This window comes from Lycium barbarum, chromosome 9 (assembly GCF_019175385.1).
Source record: "Lycium barbarum isolate Lr01 chromosome 9, ASM1917538v2, whole genome shotgun sequence".
Lineage (NCBI taxonomy): Eukaryota > Viridiplantae > Streptophyta > Magnoliopsida > Solanales > Solanaceae > Lycium > Lycium barbarum.
In genome coordinates, this window is record NC_083345.1 from 16,414,928 (window position 1) to 16,429,420 (window position 14,493).

The 14,493-nt window shown below is 32.1% G+C and overlaps 1 protein-coding gene across 1 annotated transcript; it reads right to left on the reverse strand.

Moving 5' to 3' along the window:
• Positions 1 to 2,609: 2,609 nt before the first annotated feature.
• On the reverse strand, positions 2,610 to 6,166 carry LOC132611699 (protein SEED AND ROOT HAIR PROTECTIVE PROTEIN-like). The gene is made up of 2 exons (XM_060326084.1): positions 5,941 to 6,166; positions 2,610 to 3,036 (listed from the first exon to the last, which is right to left on the reverse strand). Exons 1-2 carry the CDS (start codon positions 6,164 to 6,166, stop codon positions 2,687 to 2,689), a joined length of 576 nt encoding a protein of 191 aa, XP_060182067.1. The 3' UTR covers positions 2,610 to 2,686.
• Between the last annotated feature and the right edge of the window lie 8,327 nt (positions 6,167 to 14,493).

Below are 14,493 nucleotides of genomic sequence, written 5' to 3' on the forward strand. Positions count from 1 at the left end.
GTTGGGGGAGGAGCTATAGCTTTGTGGTTGGTCACAGCTCCAAGTGCTGAACTTTCGTGCCGTTTACCTTTTCTTTGGGTTCTTCGTATCCTTTACTGTTAATTTGGATTTACTTGCTGAACAAGTTGGTAAAGATATCCAAGGATTTAAAAAAAAAAAAAAAAGTTCACAAAATAATCTAGATAAAAAATAATCTCTATACCTGCGAGAGATGGTCGTGTTGCTTGAGCAAGTGATCTCCCAATTAGGATGGGGTCTCAAATTCAAAACACACTGCATGATTTCTCGTCAAGCTCGTCGCATGAGACTTGCGTAATGCAGTTTATCTCTTTTATATGATTTGTGAGCTATACAATGGAGTGCAGTTTATCGTTTTCGTACCTGAAGAATTGCAGTTGCATATTCCCTAATCAATAAAAAATAAAAATAACAATTTTGATATAAATTTGGTCATCGAAATTAGTAAACATAATTTCGGTAAATATTTAAAATTATTTTATCTCACGTTTTGTTAGAATTTTTATTTTTCAAATAAGCAATAGTATGATTATTTTATATGATCATACTTTTGATATTATTTTATATTAGCTTCAACATGAGATATTAACATCAATTAAAATCTTACTCTTAAGTATTGCGAACCTCAAGCTAAAATTTGATAGGTACAACGATTGTGTCCTAGTGGAAAAGTAAACTAGACGAAAATTTGAACTAAGAAAAATTGTTAAACTGTGTTAATAGAGAAAAATGGTGACTAAGCGCTTTGTTTTGTCCTTAAATCTTTATAAAAAAATTGTTAAATCGTGACGTGTCACGTTGGGGTTTAGCTGGTTTGTTTTTTGATATTGAATTATTGTTGAGCCTGATTAAACTAATTTTAAACACTACATTAATGTTGTATTAAAACATTATTTACTGCTTCAACCCAGAAAAATCGTCATGTTTTACCCAACAATGAAAAAGACTTCCATTCACAAGTGAGGATAGCATTTCTTCTTTTAATTTCTAGTAACTAAAAATACTAGAAAATAACTTTCTCACAATTTTTTTAAAAATGGCTTCCGTGGGACCATCACACGTCATCTCTCGCATTTTCTTAACATCTTCCAATTTCTTCAATTCGGAGCAGTCAAAGAATGGGAAAGATTACCCATCTATGAAGCCTGTTTGAATGTGCTTAAAAAAAGCAGTTTATAAGTTAAAAATAGCTTATAAGCTGCTTTAGATAAGCTAAGTCAAACGAGTCCAATTATTTTTTTGAGCTTATTTTAAGCACAAAATAATTTATAAGCTGATCGGCCAAACACTCAAAAAAACTGAAAATAGCTTATCAGCTATTTTTAGCAACTTATAAGCCCATCCAAACGGGCTCTATATATAAACCAGTTTTAAGATAAACCAACTTGTACATAATTAATTAATTAATTAAATACTTAACACTTAAAACCACTAAAGAAACAACAAAAGTCAGATTTGCTGTGATCCAAAGCTAGCTTAATTAACCCTTCAAACTAGACCGGCTCAAGACCCCAGACAGTTGATTATTGAAGATGATCCCTTATCCCTTAATCTCCGACTAAAACCCGTTTGGCCATAAGAATTATTCACTTTTTTCTGAATTTTTTTTCACTTTTTCAAAAATTAGTGTTTGGTCATAAAAATTTCAAACACAACTTCACAAGTACATTTCAACTAAAAAAAAAAAAAATACTATGGCCAAACACAACTCCAACTCCAAAATTCTAAGGCCCCGTTTGTTCATAGATACAAAAAAAAAATCACTTTTTTTGGAATTTTGGAGTTGGAGTTGGAGTTGGCCATAGTTTTTGAAATTGTAGTTTTTGGTGAAATGTAATTGTAAAAAAGTGAAAAAATTTGAAAAACAAGTTTTTTGAGTTTTTGGTATTCCGGAATACAACTTGAAGTTGTATTCGGAATTCTCATGGCCAAACGCTGATTTCGGAAAAAAGTGAAAAAAAATTCCGGAATAAAGTGAATAATTCTTATGGCCAAATGGGGGCTAAAAAGTGAAAAAGTTTTTAGTTTCTATGGCCAAACGCCTACTAAGTTTTATAATATAGTTGACATGCTTTTTAGTTAAAAACCTATGGACTTCGCATATTGTATTATGTAACTTATTCAAGTAATACTTTTGATTGGTTGACTTGAGCGTCTGCCGTCAAACATGCATGCTGGCTTTGAATTAGCTAGCTGGCTTCCCCTAATTAATGACAACTTGATATATAGTATATATATGGATATGTTTGTGTGAAACAAATTCTTTGTTTTTGTTGTAAAAAAAAAGATTTTTATCTAAAACTAAAACACTCTTGTACGATTGCTCCAAGTTGTACGTTCATCTACAAAAAGAAGTCGCCATTTTTTTGTGTTGAAATTGTTGCATTTTTTTCTTGCTACCAGTACGATATTATAATGTTACCGTCAATTCAAATTAGTGGAGAAACTTCTTAGTAATAATAACACATGGTTAAAAAGAAAGAAATATATAGTAAAAAGAAGCTCATTGTCAAAAGACAACTGCAAATTGTTGATGCTCGCTTTTTCTTGCATACAGGTAAATCAGCAAAAATACAAATTTAAAAAATAAAGAAAAAAGGTCAAGATGTCAAATCTCATGGGTGGGAAACAGGGAAATTATTAATGGGAAAAAAACAGCAAAATTTATCTAATAACCCTCCTTCTTGTAGTTGGAATTATCAGAAGTGTAAACAAAAGGGGCAACAGTGTACAACAATGTGTTCTTCTTGCCATTGAGTAATCTGTAAGAAGTAAGAAGAGCTCCAGTTTTGCCCTTATTTTCATCAGTTGGGACATCACATTCTTCGAGAGAAGAGCTTTCTAAGAAGGCTTTGCACTGTGTGATTGTGCAAGATTGATCATATTCCTTGAGCTCTTTTAAAGAAAACACTGCGTAGTAGTAACCCTTTGAGTCTGATTGGTAGCTTGAGAAGGAGAATGGAGCAGTTTCATATCCGTTCTTCTCCACTCCCAAACATGTTACCCTTGCTACAGCTCCTGCATGTAACATGGTCAAATATTGTCAATTTTTAGGTGACTGTAAAACTTTTTTTTTTTATAACGTTAGTGTATAGTATAAGTTAAAATTGAGTCAAAATAATGGAAGAAGACATGCATGAATGACAACTGTGTTAGGTGAAGAGTGAAGACAATAGGCCACGGTAAACCTGTCAAGTGGGCAGGGCTGAGGCCGGGCCGGGCCATATAAATGCTGGTCACATGAGGCCGGGCCGGGCCATATAAATGCAGGTCACATGGGGTCGGGCCGGACCATATAAATGCGGGCCGGGTTGGAGGAGGAAAAGGGGTGTCCGGCTCAGCCCCCAACCCGGGTAGGGGTACATAGTGGGCTAAGTGAGCTGGATTTTAATTTTTTAAAAAAAAAAAAAAATTAATACTAAAATTTATTAAGTTTGATACTTTAAAATCTAATTGTTGTCAACTTTATTTTAACCATCAAGTTCCTTAAATTATATTCTGGCCCTATTTTCAATCTATAAATACCATTCATTCTTCTCCATATTATCTCACAATTCCCTACTCTCCTCTTTCCTTAAATTTCCGAATCATCTAAATCTCTCTCTCTCTCTCTCTTCCAACTTCCAAGTTCAAATTTCAAAATTTAAATTTAATGGATAATGATAATCCTCCACCTCCTCCTCCAGTCCGAATATCAATTTCAAGTCCGGTGTGATTGCATTTTGAGCGAGTGGACGAGGAACATGTTAAATGTCAACATTGTGGTCAAATATATCTCCATAAGTCCTAACCGATTTTTGGGGGTACCGGTCTGTTACGTAGGCACTTGGACAAAAGGCACAAAATTGAACTTTGAAGTTTATCTCTTCTTCAAAAAATTTCCATCGATGCTAGTGTTTTGAACTTTACATTTGTAATAAGTTAACCGTTCAAGTTTGTATGTTTTGAATTTGCAATGCTATCAATTTAAGTTTGAAGTTTTATTTTAAATTACTTATGTAGTCTTGTATCACATTCTCAACTTTTTATAATTTTTAGCACTTAAATAACCGTTGGGAGTCTTCATTTCAACAACATATTCAAGATATACACAAATATAACATTAACATATACAAGATATACATAAATTAGGAACTTTTTTTTTGCTATAAGTAAGCTAATCTTTTTAACCCCCCCCCCCCCCCTCCCAAAAAAAAAAGGTTGAAATGAAATCACACAGTAACTAAATGAGAACAATGCACATGAGTTTTGATACTAAACCAAAGTTCTTAATTTAATTATCTCATCTGATCCTAAGTCCTAATGTCATGTGCTGATTGTCACCTCTCCATCATCGGCGGAGACATTTCAAATAAGCTAAAAAATATTTAATTATTATTATATATAAAATATTTAAAACTAATAAGATCTTAGACATTGGTTGTTCTATATTTTCGTACTTCATCATAATCTATCTTCCAATTTCTCTGTGAGTTAATCCTTTTATTTCATTTTAACGATTCTGTAAACTCAACTATCAATAGGGATGACTGATGACACAACATTTTGACATAACTATCTTCCTTTTAATTATGCTAATTGATTATTTTTATAATAATATCCATGATGCTCAATAGTGTTATTATATTAATTTGCTCGAATCATGTTCACGAAAAGATATTTTCTCTGCCGCCATAATTTTTGGTGTTACCAACTTATTTTTTATAGCAAATAGGAGAAAAAAGAAGAAATGTTGGAAGTTACGAAATCTGTCATATATATGTAAAAATGCCTATTTATGATTTTTTTTAAAAAAATTAATTCGAAGCGGGCCAAATAGGGCCGGGTCGGGCCCCCGGTGGGCCAGAACCCGTTGTTGGTGGGCCGGGCTACTGGGCTAAATGGCATGTCCGGCCCACTCCCCTAATTTTTCCACTAGCCTAGCCCACCACCCTCTTACCAGATTGGGGGGGGGGGGGTTATGGGCCTGGTTAGGTGAGCTGGTCTCGAGCCGACCTGGCCCAATTGACAGGCTTAGGCCACGGTAGGGGAAGATTTGCCTTTAGGCAATCGGCGCAGCGTGCGTTCATTCGAACAATCGTTATGAAATTTTAGTTATGTGTATATCAAGTCTGTACTCACATTATCACACACAAAATATAGTGAATATAATGGCATTGCACATTGTTGGAAAGTCTTCTAAGAACTTTTTCCTTGACAGAGGTATACACAGAGGCGGAGCTAGGATTTAAAGTTTATGAGTTCTGAATTATAATCATTTAAGTTATTATTGTTTTAAATTAATAATTTTTATATATCTAATAATTTCAAAAACAAATACAGAGTTTGAACAAAACTACTGACAGGTCCAGCCTAACCAGAAGCCCACAGTACTCTAGCTAGCTCCTCCCCTAGTTATATGTCATATATGATTTATAAAGCTTGGGTAAACTTAAGTTCAAAGAAAAAACTTAAATTCACAAGAACACGACGAGAGTAATTGAGAGCGAAGAAAACAAGCAAATTGGTAGGTGAATCTGTTTGTGCATACGTTTTGGAGGCAAAAGACAAGAACTTATGATATATTTATATATTCGTTAAAGACATACTAACTATATATCTTAAAGGTATAACCATTTTTGGGAAGACATTTAAAACTTCAGATTTCAAATTCAAAATTTAAAAGTGTAAGTAAATAATAGTAAGGCGAAATTAAAGTGCCTAATTAGTTTCATGCAACTTTTTATTTCAAGTGGTACAAGAAAGTGTTTTAAAAATATTTTTTTCCTTGTTGTATTCTTCTGATAGGGGACAACTTTTTTCCTCTTCTGAGTCAATAACTACTAATAGCAATCTAACATATACCCCCCTAGTTTAGTTTTTAGGATCTATCTCTAATTAAGCTATATGGATTGCAAAAGAAAAAAGACCTTAGTGACTTACCCTTAAGTGGGATGAGTTTAGATCCTGATTTGCAATAAATCATCCCTTGAACAGCAATATTGATATTTGCTGAAAGAACCAATCCCTTTGTAGGCACAACCTTCTTGTATGTTTTTGGGGCATTATTGCCATAACCATAACCATTTCCATAATTGCTACTTGCAGAAGCAATGGCAGCTGCTACAAGGGACAGGAGAATGCACAAGGCAAATTTGCTTGATGCCATTGTCAATATTATTGGAGCGTACTTCCAGAGATATGTGTTTGATTTTGACTAACTGATAATTTTGGCTTGTTTCTCAACGCTTAATATAGAGAAAAGTTTGTCAAACTTTGTGGAGGTCATGCATATATGTAGTAGCATTACAGGGTTGCACGATCAAATGATTTGGTGGACCACTAACTATAATACTTAGTCATTTGAATTTACTATCATGGATTTAAGTTTATTTAATGGACAAATATATGAATCTTTAACACCATCAGTGCAACTGGTAAAACTTACACATTCGGTGTTTCATACCAAAGAGTTACAACAACATATCCAGTGAAATCCCCCACACACACTATATGGTCTTGGGAGGATAGAATGTACTCAGACCTTATCCATACCTTGGGAGGTAGAGATTTTATACCAAACAGTGAAAGAAACATAGCATACATATAAGCTTTTATCCCTAAACCTGGTTAAATGATAAGTATTCTCAGTTTAATTATATTATATTTGTTACTTTTAAGATAAATTTATTTGGTTTGATATAAAAATAGATGCGATTAAATATATTTACTGTGTGTAATTTAACCTATTATAGCAGGCCAGGTTACTTAATTACAATTTTTTTTTTTTTAAATCAATCCACTAGGCAGTGCCTAGGGCTAATTTTTATTAATCACTAAAAGCAAACCTCAAAGAGAAAAGTACAAACAAGGGGGGCTAGGCCTTACCTTACTAATCCTAATGAGGTAATGAACCTCTACTAATTAACAAGCATGAAGAAAATAAGAACTAGAGAAAACTAGGTATTCTCTAATCATCACAGAGTTTATAATGCACTCTATGATGATATTGCGAATGAGGATGCTTAAGAAATGCAAAAATAAAAAAACTAAGAATAAAGTTGAGTTACCAACCTCAAACTTTATTTTATATATGTATGACCTAAAAAAGATAGCTCGCCCGTCTAAAGTAACTTGAAGTATTTTCTTTTTGTTTTCTTCTGCAAATTTGTCCAACAACACTTGATAGTTCATCACTTCTTCTGAGATTTATTGGATCTTGTTAAAGTTGTTGACACTGTCATATGATTCTGCTTTGCCAGTCGCATCGATAGGTGCCTTGGAACAAATCCCTCGTTCACCTTACCATCCCAACTATGTTGTCTTCCATGTGGCTTCTTTTTGCTTTCACTTCTTTGTTGCTTAGGTGAGAGATCCCCATCCCTAGCCACCTTATTAAAGCGTATATCGAACATATCATCCTCATCATCCCCATCGAACATGTCATAGCCCAAGTCAATATCATAAGTTGTAGTTAAATTAACTCCTGAAACTACAACTCTTAGCTCAAGGCTCTTTGCCAATACTCCCATATCCTTGGTGGTAATGGACAAGCTCATTGTAGAGTTATCAATTGCATTCAATGTATCTCTAATTGTCATAGATGGATTTGCCTTACTTGAAGGCACAAATACGAGTGCTTGAGGACTTAACTTACTCCTAGGAGGAGAAGTAATATGCTCCTCTTCCTCAACTGAATTACAATTTATTTAAAGTTAAAGTACATGAAGAAAAACATATATATGTAGTTAAGAGAATTTTATAACATATGACGTCCCAAATCTAATGTGTAAGGATCAAGAGAGCCTAAATAGAGCTACCCATAATTAATTTTTTGATGACACATTTTTTATATAGGCAATGCATAAAATTTAAACTCTACTCATTATTATGTGCAATGGTTAATTACCTCATTTTGCAGTTAACCCCACATTTATTTCCTCCAACTACACACAGTTTATTTCTTGAGTTTAAGTTTGGTCTATCAGTGTACTAATTTTTCTACACCATCAAGTAATCTCAAAGATGATTTACCACAGTAACTTTCTTTAGTAAATTTAAAGAAATTAAAGGCAAGTAGAATCCTATGATACTTTTACTAAAATATTTCTGAGTTTACTTGTAATCAAAATAATCTCCTTTTCCAAATTTATTTACTACTTTTTGACGTCTTCACTTTTCATGCCAAATTCTCAATATCATCATCAATAATCACTTATGAAGGTTTGTCTTTAGCTCATGGAAATATAATTAATTAAGTTCCAAAAACCTCTTGGTTATAGGTCCTTTTTTGGTTTGAAAAGATCCACTATGTTACTTAACTTCACTATCTAATTCAAAAGGCCTTATAAATTATGAAGATTGAAAACATTAGAGAACTTGAAAAAGAAATCAACTTAAATCACACTATTAAGCCATGTAATTCTTTTGCATCTTTGCTGGAAACTGGATATATAACAAAGCAAAATAATATTTTGGGTGGATTAATACACATGGGGAACTAAAAGCCAATGATAAAGAACATAGATGGTTGATGGAGCGAGGAAGACGGATATTCTATAGGGGTGAGGAGAGAGGGAAAAAAAAAACTTGCATTTGTATTTAGTGAGGGAAAAAAATTACTATGGTAAAAAGTTAGTAACCTACTATAGCAGGTCAATATTAGCTCATGGTGTAAAAAAATTGTATACTGACAATGCACAAAACTTAAACTCTTATTTCTTATTGACCCAATTGGTTTTCATTCTATTGGAATTTGATTATTTGCCAATTCTTTCTTTTTACCTCCACTTGATCTTACAATTGTAAGTGTTATTATGGTTTAATTCAACGGAAAAAGAATTTGAGTATGCCGTCCAAAACTTTAAGTTAATGGATGAAAGTCAAATTGGAAAATCCTTATATAATAGATATGGATGTTAATTGTTTGAAGCTCTCTTGATCCTTACATATTATATTTGGGAAGTCAAATGTTATAAAATTCTCTTAAATACATATATATGTTTTTCTTCGTGTATTTTAACTAAGGGTATTTTATAAGTATATCTTGGTTTTAAGCTTACGTGTATATGGAAGATTCGGAATGTTGTACATGTTGTAAATTTTCTTAAGTTTTACACTATAATTTATGAGGATTACAATCAATGAATATGATTATCCATAATTAAGTAGCCTATGATTATTATAAATCCTTTCGGCAACTCTTATATAAATGATGTTAGATTGTGTAATAGATAGAATCAATCTTTATATATTTTGTTAAGAATAAAAAAGATTATGTATCGAAAGAGCCCACACTTGAGAGAAGTTATGATAAGAATATTCGCAACATTTTTTTGCGCGGATTGCCTTCTTCTGGCACGGTCTTTAAATTTTTGCCTCTCAAATTGGTGGTCTTTAATCTGTGTCCTTCGTCTAATACCTCAACGTTCTGGGTTCGAACCCCAGCTCAATAAAAAAAATAAGGAATGTCGCAAAGTAGAGGTTTGAATTCGCAAGGCAGAATTTTGAACCCAAAACTCTACCTTTAACAGGCAGAGTTTTAAGGTAGAATACTCTGCTTTGCGATTTTTTTTTTTACTTTTTGACTGAACTGAGGTTCGAGCCCGAAAACAAAGAGTTCTAACAAAAGACAAAAATGAAAGATAACCAATTTAATGGGCAAAAATTAAAGACCACCCCAGAATAAGGCATCATAAAACTTACACAAATAGCTACCTTTTTAATAGGTTCTAACAATTTATAGCTATAAGTTGCAAAATTACAATTCGTAACTGCTTTTGTTGTATTTCTGGTCATTTTCGCGTTTTCGAAATACAACGAGATACAAAATCACTGTTGAGTCTGGTCATTTTCGCATTTTCGAAATACAGCGAAATATAAAATCGCTGTTGAGTCTGGTCATGTTCGCGTTTTTCGAAATACAACGAAATATAAAATCGCTGTTGAGTCTGGTCATGTTCGCGTTTTTCGAAATACAGCGAAATACAAAATCGCTGTTGAGTCTGGTCACATTCGCGTTTTTCGAAATACAACTAAATACAAAATCGATGTTGAGTAAAAAATGGTTGTATACACTGAAAATAGGTGTGAAAACGGCTGTATACATTGAGAATACACTTGGTGGACATGAAGCTAAAAACGGCAAAAACTTAGGGATTATGGGGCAACACATTTAATTAAAAAACGTGGGTAGCTATGAAATATAAATTTTGAATAATATAGCTACTAAACTTAAATATTAAAAAAGATAATTACTATCCATAATTATGTTTTAGGAGTAGTTATGGCAACTAAAATTTCCTAAGGCATTCCTGCTAATTGCCCTATTGGCAAAGGAACAACAATCGTCAGTTTATGGGCCTGTTACTATTAGCATACGTGTGGGCCAGGACGGAATCCTAAGCGGGTCATTTGCACGACTTGCTTTTAAAGGCACAGGTCTTTAATTTTTATCTTTTGCTAATTTTTTTTTGATTTCGGGTTTAAATTTTCGCTCAGTCAAATCTTTAAAAAATATAGAAAGGTAGAGTTTGAATTTTCAAGGCAGAGTTTTGCCTTCAAGGATTTTTTTTTTCTACTCAGTTGGAATTTACAAACCTCTGCCTTAAGGCCTAACTTTTATCTGAATAGGCCTAACTTTGCCCGAATAGGCGTAAATTTGCTATAAAATTTTGCATTGCAATTTTTTTTTTAATATTTGACTGAGCGGGGTTCGAACCCAGAACTCATGGGCTTTAGGCGAAGGGAAAAATCAAAGATTTCAAATAGCCAATTAGTTGTTGTTCACCATTTCTCTCTTATTTTTCTTACAAATGGCTTAAGTTCAGTTATGTATGACCTGATTCATGCAAAAATGGCTAAAGTTACTTGCTTTCAAATTGTTTGAAATTAGATTTTAACAAGTCAAACTTCAGATGTGTATGTTTGAACTTCAGACTCTCGCACCTGAACTTGATTTAAAAACGGCTAAACCTGCACCAAATTAGGAACTTCGACTATGGCTTAAATGGTTGTCTTATAATCAGCTATATGTGCTCTTCACCCGCGCAAAACTTGGCTAGCTGTGACCTCAGTGGACAAATTTTAGAAACAGAATAGAGAAATACTTGGGGACCAGGTGATTAGTGAAACAATTTTGGCAAACTCAATTTAATATATGAATTTAAGTTTTCGTCCTTGTGATCTAAAAACGTATCTATAACACAGGTCACTTAGAAAAGTGATTACAAATAAATATCCCTATTATGTTTAGAAAAACAGTATCGTAATGTCCAAGGCTGGCTTTAGGGTGAAGCCCCTAAAGCTTGTGCTTTAGTCCCCCAAATTTAGGGGCCCCATTTTATTTTATATTTTTTAACCAATAAAACAAAATAGGTTAATTATTTTGTAGAATAATGAGTATACCATAAATAGAAAAGTAAATTTTTATATATAAAAGGAAAAAAATAATTTTTAGATGTGTGACAATTTGAGTAAAAATGTGATAAATATGAATCACTCTTCTAAACCTTTTACATGTAAAAATTAGGTAAATATGAATCACTCTTTTAAACCTTTTACGTGTGAATAAAAAATCTGATAAGTGAAATTATTTTATTCCATTTCTTACCTTTTTTATCAGAAAATATTTAGAGTAGTAAATTATATTTTTACATTATTCACTCTCTACTTGTTAATCAAGAGTCTATCTCTCACATAACATTATGCACTTCTATATTCTCTTTCTTGCCTTTTCCGAGTTATAGTAATATTTTCTGAAAAATCATAACTTAACGTATTATATTGATAAAAATATATATATAGTGCACTCTCTTTTCTATTTTTTCCTCTCGTTTCAAGCACTGCGAAGAGTTACTGAAGCACCATTAGCAATCAACTCATCAATTTGTTGGATCATTCTATTATTCTAATTTTTCAACTTTTATTTTTATCTCAAATTTGTTGTTTTTGTTATTTTCACTTTATAATTATATTATCTTTTCAAAATTTATTATATTTTAAATATGTCCACAATATGAATCCGGTTATTCAAAAATTTATAATTAAAACTATAACACAACCCCTAAAAATGTTATTGGAGAAATCGATTATAAAAGGTTAAAAATAAATTTGCATTTCAAAATGTTAGGAAAATATATAAGGCCTCTCATTAATATTAGCTTTAGGCTATAAATATGCTTGAGCCGTCGCGGTAATGTCAAAGGACATCCTTAAAAGAATTTAGAAGATGTAGGGACCAAATCTGGTAAAATACACCAAACAAAATGTTATGGCCATTGGTAGTGCCCTACTTGTTGGGTGGCTGGGCTACAAACCACAAGATGGTAGAGAAGATTGAGTTATTTGCCTTCTTTGTCACTCTTTAAATTCTGTTCCTGTCAGGTGTGGAGGGCTTTAAAAGTTATTGGATGAATATCATTTTTTTGTGCGGAGTGCCCTTCAAATGCACTTGTCTTTAATTTTTATCCCTCAAATTGTTGGTCTTTAATTTTTTCCTTTCCCCTAAAACTTTTAGGTTCCGGGTGGGTTCGAATTCTTGCTCAGTTAAAAATTGATAAAAAAAATTCGCCAAATAAAATTTGGATTTGCAAGGTAGAGTTTTGAAACTCTGCTTTAAGGTAGAGTTTTGAAACTCTGCCTGAAGCAGGCCAATCTTTGGCCCGAATAGGCCTAAGTTTGCTATAAAACTCTATCTTTCGATTTTTGTTTTTACTGAGTCGGAATTCGAACCCTAAACCTCATGGTATTAGGCGAAGGATAAAAATTAAAGACCACCAATTTGAGGGACAAAAATTAAATACCACCCCAAAATAAGGCATTTCTACGAATTGCCCGATGATATTTCCTTTTGCAGGAAAATCTAGCCCAATGAATTTAAGAGGACATGATTTAAATAGTGACCTCATGGGAGGTCAATTGTGCAAATAATTGTGAAGTAACTTACATTTTTTTTTTTGGTTTAATTTTCATTAGGCTTTCTAACTAATATTCTTATTAATCTATCTATACTATTTTAAAAGTATGAATATAAATGTTGATTAACCAAAATATCCTTTAAATATTGAACGACTTTTTTACCCTTAATAAGTTCTAATCCTTTTTTTTTTTAACATACTTCATAATTCATAAACCTAAAAAAACTCAAAACACGTTAGGAATACTTTTTTGAGAAATAATCCTACTATTACTAGGAACCTAACTAATTATAATTACGAAATAGTTTCACGTGCATTGGATAGATGTGCAAGATCCACAAGCAATTGCTTTGGAATTTTTTTGGCCTATTATAAATGCTAGATACATTTTTTATTAACATTTTAAAAATATTTGACATTGAGGGCAGTAACATACAAGTCTATCGGTGGAAATTAAACTAAACTGCAATACTCAAAAACTAAACTGTAATATTCAAAAACTAAATTTTTGTTCAAATAAATAAATAAATAAATTATATATTAGATAGAATTGTAATATTTGAATGTTTTTTTAATATTTGGACGTTCAACTAAAATATAGAATCCTAAAGCTAAGCATACTTGACTTTGTTTTTAAAAGTTTAAGTTCGTTCAGGACTCTTCCTTCTCAGTATTGGATAATTTGATCATATATGAGTATTACTTTGAGTTATTATGTAATCTAAATGAGAGTTACATTGAAAGTTAAAAATTTTGTTAGCAAATAACCCGAAATTTTGTTAGCAAATGAATCTTCAAGGCAGATTATTGATTGATTGTATATATATATATATATATATATATATATATATATATATATATATATATATATATATATATATATATATACGTGCAATTATAATCAACTAAATATCGATGTTCAATTATTAATGTGCAACGCACATTCATAAAGACCCTTTATTGTTTTATTAATTTGGTCAAAAACATAAAAGAAAAGGACACTACTGGAATAATACAAATTAAGATGAAAAATCTTATCCTATTAGGAATTGAACTCACGGTACACATTTGGATAAAAATCTTGAGCCTGTCTTTAAATTTGTAATAGTTTAAATTTAAGTTTTCGACCTCATATTTTTTCTGTTATTTCCATGCAAAATATGTTTCCATGTTGGATAACAAAATACTACGTTGGCGTCTATTAAAATATCCATATTCCCTTCACGTTGGAGTCTTTTCAAAATAGAAAATTCTTCTCCAAAAAAGTCAATAAATTTACATCCCTTTTTGGTATAGGAATTATTGTTGACAATTAATGTCATTTAGGTTTAGAATTTATTTTTACCAAAATTACTTCATGATACAAAAGAAAAGGAAGACCTAACTATTTATGTTACCGTAGGAGTCTTAAGTACCGTGTTTCTATGTCACGACCCAAATGCCGCTAAGTCGTGCGGGCACCTACCATATCCCACCTTGGTAGGAGAACCCTTCCCTTAATCAGTTATACAACGATAATTACTAAGTAAAGCGAAATTAATGAGGAGTCTAACATATATTATAAATACCAAGTGTGAAA

What these genes read in the sequence shown, in the direction of transcription:
- LOC132611699 (XM_060326084.1), bottom strand. Translation starts at nt 6,166, where the DNA reads ATGGCATCAAGCAAATTTGCCTTGTGCATTCTCCTGTCCCTTGTAGCA. An exon ending in TAAACTCATCCCACTTAAGG is followed by an intron (nt 3,037 to 5,940) that starts GTAAGTCACTAA and finishes TGTTACATGCAG; the next exon opens with GAGCTGTAGCAAGGGTAACA.